Source organism: Cololabis saira, chromosome 6 (assembly GCF_033807715.1).
Source record: "Cololabis saira isolate AMF1-May2022 chromosome 6, fColSai1.1, whole genome shotgun sequence".
NCBI lineage: Eukaryota > Metazoa > Chordata > Actinopteri > Beloniformes > Belonidae > Cololabis > Cololabis saira.
This window is the reverse complement of record NC_084592.1, coordinates 24266393-24275053: the sequence shown is the minus strand read 5'-3', so window position 1 is coordinate 24275053 and position 8661 is coordinate 24266393. Positions and strand designations below refer to the sequence as shown.

Sequence of the window (8661 nt, the reverse complement as noted above, 5' to 3'; positions counted from 1 at the left end):
GTTTGGAATTCAGTCATACTTACGTCTAAAATGTCTGAGATGGATAACTCTGGCAGGACGTAAATTTAAGATTAATTTATCTTAAATGCTAGTTTATTTTTCCCATCACAAGCTGCATGGATAAAGTTACCAATCTGGAAACAATGAGGAGATATTCAATATTTTGTGGACCATTAGGCGCACCACACTATAAGGCGCAATATCAATGAACGGGTTTATTTTAATACATAAGGTGAATGAACATATATAAAGCGAAACAGAACAGTCTGGTAACTTTATTCAACTCATTCACAATAATCCAGAATATCGTTCAGTTGTAACTAATACAGAAGAATACACTCACATTTGAAATAATTCTTCCACGAATCCACAATTAAAAAGAGGAGGTAAGCGCCGTACTACGTCCTGTTCTCTGATTGGTTCATGGTTGCCAGCGATAACGGACACCTGAAGTTAGTTTGAAGTTGGAACAACGTTGTATTCCAACATTTGATTATGATTGGATGATGACACAGATTTGAAAATTGGGTTACACTAAAAACCCGACGTTGGCTTGACGTCTAATTATAGTAAGGTAACATTGACTAGAAGTTGGATAGTTATCTAACGTCCGACGTTGCAACCTGTATTTTAATGTCAGCTGAACGTTCCAACCATCAATCAACCGGAGCGGCTTCATCGCTACCAAAGCCGCACTAAAACATTTTGATATATTTTTGAGCGCATTGTAGCACATAAAGTTGGTTTGAGGTCAGTAAGCACAACATTCATATAAAAGATGCACCTGATTATAAGGCGCACTCCTGATTTTTGAGAAAAATTAAGGATTTTAAGTGCGCCTTATGGTGCGGAAAATACGGTACACAAATCCAGTTCTCACCTTGTTGCCCCACAGAGGAAACATAAGTTCAAACAGTTGTATGATTAATTATATCTTTGGTTGAAAAATGAATGAGTTCTCTTGTTCTGTTCATAATCAGACAGAGATTCTCACTTGCACCGTGTAAAAAAGACAAGAAAGAGCAAATGGCACAATGATATGTTTATTGAGAGGCTTTGGATAATAGAAAAGGTGGTGCTGCAGCTGGAATGTTAACAACCATTGACAGAAATCCTCGACATCAATTACCTTATCTGAACACGCACAGTCACTCTCACGCGCACACATTCCTCACGCCCGGTCCCATCAGTCTTACAAGAGAAAGAAATCTCACGGCAATGCACGGGACAAGACAGGTTCACAGTTTCTACGACTCCATTTTTACATTAAAAAGGTCACAGTTACACACATGAGGGAGTTGTTTTTTGTTTAGTTTTTTTCTTCCTTTGGCACAACAAAAAACAATGTGTATCAACAACAATAAAATAATGAAGAAAAGTAAAATATTTTACACATTCCTGAAATTCTCAGGGGTCTCAATGAACTGAGTCGTCACAAGGGAACAGATGCAGGAACATCATTAAAGGAACAAGTGTTGTGAGATGCACGCATGTTAGTTACCCCTTTAAACATAGATCTTAATATCAGCTCTTATTTATTCATATTTACCTACATATATATATACACACATTTGGGATTTTGCACAACGTGGGACTCGGACATTTAATATAAATGGAATCCCAGGTCAGTCAGAGGAATGGCTATACGAGCGTTTTCCATCTCCTCCCACGCTCTGAAATGATCGTACACTATTAAATCACAGACAGATAATATCACAGACAGTTACTTGAGCTGTTTTAGCTCTTTTTTTTTCCAGCGTTTTTTAAATATTTGCAATTCAGATTCAGAAGGTTTGCTGTAATGTTCCATCTGAGTCCACGTCTGCAAGTCAACGCGAGAACATGCTCTTTGGAAACCCTCGTGTTCGGATGGAGGCGGCGTGCGATGTCCCTCTCAGGCTTAAACAGCAGCTGAACTAAGAAAAACACGATAGCTCTTTTTGACGGGATGTAGCACACGTTGAAGCTTTGCGCCCTTAATGCGAGCGCTGCTGAGTAAGTAAAGCTGGTGTTTTTATTTCTGTCAAACCAAACGCTTTGTTTCGGAGGGAACAGGTTTAAGAGTTCGTCATTAAGTCAGCGCTTTAGAGAAGCTCGAACAAGGACGCACAGGGACGATGGACGAGTACAGAGACGTGTTTCCAAGTACTGTGACAACTCTGAGAAGGCAAAAAAAAAGAAAAGAAAACTCAGTCACAAACTGAGAAATATTGCTGGCATTTGAGAGTCACTTCCCACACATATACTAAATATCTAGGACAAAAGAATCCACAAACTCGCTGGGTGATGTTTTCAAATTCAATAACTAGAAGCAGTGACATTTATTTCTAAATTCTGGTGCATTAGAATCATATCAGAGTGAAAGTAATGATCAAGCTCTCACCTGGAACATGAGCTCACATCAACACAACAGTAATTAAGTGATTGCAACTCGATAAGTTATTGTAAAATAAGCTCATATATATATAAAAGAAGGAATCTGTCTGAATTTTTTCCCACTCTTCCTCAACAAACAAAGGTTTTCTCCAGATTTGGATGACGTGAAAGCAGAGTCAAGATTCAAGCATGTGCTCGCAGATCAAAGACATAATTCTACAATGGTGAAACTCTCTCAAAAGGACCTTTTCTTAATGAAACATGGATGAAATCTGCAGTTTTAGGCTGTGGTAGAAGAGTTGCAACGCATGGATTGTCATCAGCCCGGCTCTCATCAGCTCTCATTCACACTTTTACTTGTTGATTGGTTTGGTTTTGGGCAACTAAACGACCTGGTTAGGTTTAGGAATGAAGAACGTGGTTAGGGTTTGGCCCAAACATCAGGGGTTTCCCCTAAAATCTACCATGTGCTTGACATTTTCTTTTCTCCAGGCTTCTTGTCGAGCCCTTTGCCATCAATTAAGGAAAAAATATACAAATTCATATCCATCTGCATGAATAAATTATTATGACTTTTATTTTAAACTGTTGTGATATTAAAGTCCATGATGTTGTAACAAATATAAGGCATGATTTAAGAATCTTGCCTTTGATCTGATCCCGCTAGGCACGTGTACACACATTCGAAAGTCCCAAAGGAGCGACAGCAGACACTGCACTAACACAGCAAGTATGGATGCCTCTGTAAATCAGAACAAATGAATCCTGACATAATAGCCACAATGTTTTATCATTAACATTTGTAATATCCACAACAGGAACTGTCATGAGCTGTTGGGGAATCTGACTTCCTCTGTCCATTAAGTCCTCTTGTGCATTATCATCTTTACAAGTTGGGGATTTGGGGTTTCTAGGTTTTCCTGCTGTCCAGTATGTGTTGGTTGATTGTTCAATGGAGCACTATCTGTTCTTAGATGCCAATTTTATTTAACAGGCACCAGTGATGAGGGGATCTGCTACTGGTACCCACATCACATAGCAGACAAACAACCAGCTCCTCCAACCTCCTTCAGTGGTCTTTAGAGTGAAGAGGCAGGATGCAGCTTTATCTTTAGTCTCTTTGTGTTTGTCATCTCATTTAGGGAGGAGTGAATGAATGAATGAAAAAAACTGTATTGGTCACCACCAAGCATGTACTTAGGTCACGACCAAAGGGACAGGGCTGAAGCCTCGGCTTGTGAATGCCCCCCCCTCTTACATTTCAAAATGTCTTTTGTCTGACATGTTTGATACAGGAGGAGCAGATTTAGTCTGGTCTGTAGGAGTTTTTATCAATTGCATGACTAACATGACACAGGCCCTGCTGAATGTGTGAATGAACTTTGAATTGATCCATTCAAAACAATATAAACTAAGAATATGTTCTTTAAACACGTTCTGCATCTATGCAGAGAGATTTAAAATTCCTGATAAATGGATAACTAGAGGCTGGTATAATTCTTGCTTTGTACACCTTCACACTTGGACTAAATTAGCTACCACAGTGATACTATTGCTTCACATACAGCGGATAAGTAAAAAGGCTGGACGCTCAGTGGCAGTTTTCAGATGACCATAAGCACGTAATGACTTGTGGTAAGCAAATTTAGCTTAAACTTGTCAATTCGAGAGGGATATTTTATCCTCACAGCCAAAACGCAGTAATCACAGTGGCGATGGTGTTATGGCGCAGCTTGTATTTGTACACACATATGAGTATATCCCTGAATGGAGACAGACATGTTTGTTTGCTGTGTGCTTGTTTGGACAAGTCTTTGTCTGCATGTACCGCTTCCAAGTGGGCGTGTTTGTCAGCTCAACTGATGGAGTTTGATTCTCACCACTGGGAAATCTCAGTCCCACAATGCACTGGGAGCAATGCCAAGTAGAAGGAGCATTAGCAGCAGCAATGAGGAACCAATCACAGTTTAAATGCTTGGAAAAAAAAAAATAAGGTGCCTTTCCCCACTTTCTCTCCGGCCCATTATTTTGATACCCATCAGCATGAATTGGGGCTGTAATATGAATAAATTATTTACTTATGTGCATAAATCACTTATCATAGACATAGCAAAAGGAATTAACACAGAATACAAAGAAAAACAGTGACAGAATGAAGTGGAGGACTTTTCCTCATCCTCCTGTTTTGTTTGCGCGCAGATATAAGCCACTAGAAGTACTGGGAAATCCTGGGATCTCAGCATAATTCCTCCCACACAACCGAGCATCTCAGCACTCTCAAAACGAGGGAGAATTATCACAAATTCAATCCCTCTTTTATGTGGGATCAATTCCTTTTTCAGTGTCTTCCCAGATCCTTTTTACTCCAAAGCAAGAGCTTCTGTTGCAGAGTGGTGAACAAAGAGGACCAGATTGTGGACAACTGGCATCTTGAATATTGTAGAATTCACATTTTTTATCCTATCAAATTACAACCATCAGTTAACAAGAGTGGTTCACAACCCACCACTGAAAACATTAAATTCAGAACCCCCTCGCTTGCAGCAGGAAGATAGTTTGAGTCACATAACATCGTAATGTTTGAACGCATATGTCAGGGTTTATCACTGCACTATTTGGATACTTTAAGTATTCAACCAAAGTTAAGCTATTGTTCAAAAGCACTTTTATCTGTTTCTATAGAATTTTCACTTTTCCTGGAAAAAGACTGAATTTACTGTTTATGATGAGGAATAGCCAGTCAAATTATGGACGGGTCAGGGCTGTGTTTGGATATGGACCCCATTCAACGACTGGACATGATCAGGGAGTCAGTTGAACGACACCAACTTACTTACTGAAGGGCATCTGCTTATTGTGAACGCTGCATGTTTGCTTTTTCACTGTGGGAAAAGTAAAAAAATGTCTTCCATCCTCTGTAGCTCCTCTCTGAAAAGAGGTCTTCACTCCTCAAACAACCCATCACACTCCAGCTGTGGTCACTGCCAAGATGCAGCGCTACCAACACCTGGACATGAGGTGTGAATGGGAAAAAAAAGAGGGAGGAGAAAAGGGTGGCTGATAGGCTCAATGTTGGTGTCTTCTCATGACGCTTTCAGATAGGTTTAGTTTAGTTCTGATGGTCATCGTACAGTCCCCCTGTTACTGCAGGCCCAACAGCTGCATGCTGACTTCCCATAAGCTTGGCTGAAGCTGGAGGTCAGAGGTCGTTGGGGTCGTCACCTCCCTGCGCCCGCTGGCCCAGTAGCCTCCTTCACAGCTCCCATCCAGGACTGCTGATAGCACAGTGGCAGCGCCCTCTGCAGGTGTCTGGGGCAAACACACACATTTAAAAAAAACGTTATTTCATATCAAAAGAACACAAACATCAAAGGGAATCAAAGACAAACTATCACTACAAAGAAAAAGAAATGATGCGGATACTATTTTTGTGTCTTAATGCAAGGCACTGATGTCGCTCTATGTTAACATCAATGGAAAGTGGACTGGGGCTGAGCGCCTGTATGTGAATGCCTGCGTGCATGTATGCATATGTGAGAGCGCTGGTGTTGTTGGGGTTTAACAATGATCTCAGTGTCGGCTGTGAGACCAGAAGCAGGTTGTTGAGCGAAGAGCAGATCACGCCCTGTGAGCATCAACAGCTCGCTTGTGTGGAACTCTCCATGCTGCTTCACTGTATTTTAAAACATGAATTTCTGTTGTTCACATGAATGAGTTATAGTTGTTTTTCCTGGCAGGTCAGACGTGTCTGTAAAATGCTGGCAAGCTTAAGTAGCTCTCTATTACTCATTTTGCTGGCTGTGGTGTGTTGCTCCGTGTGCAGCTGGAGGGGCTGCAGCGCTGATTAAAGGATTCTCTTGAATACTTTTTATGAAGAAAGGAACAATTATTCTTACTGTGGCAGTTTGTTTAGCATAAGTCACCTATTGCTCTGTTATTTCTGAGTCATAAACCCTTAAATATTAACTGTACCTTGTTTTGGAAGTTAATATAGGACGATTGTTTTTTATTTTTAGTTAAGAAATATGAATGATGGTTTAAAGAGCCCATATAATTTTAAACCCTTTAATTTTAAGTTGTAGTAGCTTATCTCCCATCAAACGCATAAATATGTCAAAAGTCTGCCATAAGTGCCAAAAGAAAGAGACTGAGAATCACAAAGAGTGGATCTTCAGGAAAGCAAGCAGATTTGTCCCAAGTGTTTTCTGATTGGTCAAATTTCTGGAGGCTTGCTGATTGATACTTTCTATATTGGTGCCGCTCAAGGGGGCAGCCTATTGCAAAATTTTTTGTCAAATTGTATTTTTTCCTCATGTATTTTTGAGATTTTTTGAAACTTTTTTCTGTTGAAACTATGATTTAAAAAAAATATATATTTTTTCCAAACTGAAACTGGATGCTGACAACAGAAAGCAGCAGATTCATTTTCGAAAGACCAGTTAATAATCGGGAGGAAATTTTCAAATGCAGATGAGTTAAAAAAAAAAGAGAATAGAGAGCCAAAGGGAAAGGTTTTGAGCATTTTTTCAATCATGTGGAGTGTTAGATCCCCTGGGGGAGGGTTGGGTGAGCTTGGAGCACTGATGTGCAGGTGGACAGACAACAGATGCTGTAAATCTGGACATGTGAAGGAGCGCCTCTGCACCCCAGATGTTGAACTGCTGGATGTAATTTTCCATCCATGTGTCTACTGAGAGAGTTCACCTGTGTTAGCTGCTGCATGTGACCCCATCAGTGCATGTAAAAGACACAACAGTTGTGAAGATCTCTGTGGATTTTAACCATCCACAGAGTTTCTCATCTCAAATTTGTTTCAATTTAACTTGAGTTTTTACTTACATATTTTCCCTTTGAAAACTAATAAAGTATTACTCATTTCACCTGAGTTAATTCAATTAAATGGGCAGAGGTAATGGCTCATGAATGGTCTGAATCCTGTTGCTGGTGAGACACACGTTTCAACATTTCCTGCAAATGACTTCGACACCTCAAATCCTTCCATTTCTCTCTGAGCCAGAAACGGATTCAGAATATCAAACTGGACAGCATGACAAACTGTAACGACAATAGATTACAGCCAGGTGTTTCCATCCATCCATTATCTATACTCTCCTACTCCTATTCATGGTCACGGGGGTCTGCTGGAGCCTGTCCCAGCTCTCTTCCAAGGAAAGGTAGCCAAACTTCTTTTTTTTTGTTGCCTGAGAGGCAGTGAAACTTTTTTTTTTTTTGCGAGCACGAGACATAGGATAGAGAGATGAGACGCAGTAACTACCCACAATGTTTGCACACACACTCACCGGCTGCCAACGCTACAAAGGCATTTTATTTACCAATTTAAGTCCAGACTCATGGCCCTCTCGCAATGGATCTTCTTTTTAAATCTAGTGATATACAAGGTCTTGTTCTTATGATGGTGCTTTTATGAAGTGTCACAAATAAAACATACACTCTGTTGCTGGCCTGGAAAAACAAACTGCACCCACTAGCTCACGGTTGGCCAATTTTCCCTCCAAACTAAAAGCAGATTTCTTTGGAGATGTTTTGGAAACATAAGCAGATGTTACGTAAACAGTACCAGCATGCAAAGGGATGGTAAACATGAGTATGTTTCTCCCTTTAAAATGACTCTTGTTGTGCGTTTGTACTGCCAGGAAAATATGACCATACAAGGAAATCCTGCCCTCAATGATGTCATTAAAAAAAAATGATAGGAAAAAAAAAATGCTCAAAAAACAAGCGTTCTTAACGCCGTTTCTTCATCTTTTGAGCCTCTCATATCTAAGGTGATTCCTTTTAGTAAAGCAGTAGGTGAGTCAGAAAATGTGAACAAGCATGAAATGGCCACTTAAATATTTATTTCTTCTTCCCTATTTGTTCTTTCACTTTTTCTTATATGCATTTATTTTTTAATAGAAAAGCCTCTCTGGTGTTTCATGTTTCTCATCTTCTAATCCAATCCAAACATGAATATTACAGCAGGTGAGGATTTGTTAAGGAGGCATGTCTGTGTGGATGTGTTAATGGTTACATTTTGGGGTTAAAGTGATTATGTGTTTGTGCTTGTGGGCCTGAAGCATTCCAAAGATTAGGTTTGTTGGTAAATGAGTAAAAAAATAAGGAGCCGTTTTGGAATAAAACAGGTTCACAAGTCTCAGGGATATTAACGTGGGCCTGTTGTAACCCTTTCAAGGTAAGTCTTTAAGATGTAACACAAAGATAACAGCCTCACTTCACTCCTAATTTTAGGGATGTGGATGTATCTAAGTCCATGTTTTCTAACTG

At 39.9% G+C, this 8661-nt stretch overlaps 1 protein-coding gene across 3 annotated transcripts in view; it reads right to left on the bottom strand.

Annotated features, from left to right (window-relative positions):
- Positions 1-1033: 1033 nt before the first annotated feature.
- Positions 1034-8661, bottom strand: part of LOC133446048 (dehydrogenase/reductase SDR family member on chromosome X-like) — a 67539-nt gene continuing 59911 nt past the window's right edge. For all 3 annotated transcript variants that reach the window (XM_061723771.1, XM_061723769.1, XM_061723770.1), the window contains one exon: positions 1034-5685. In XM_061723771.1, the coding sequence (XP_061579755.1) occupies positions 5518-5685 (168 nt within the window). In that variant the 3' untranslated portion in view covers positions 1034-5517. The remainder of the gene's footprint in view (positions 5686-8661) is intronic.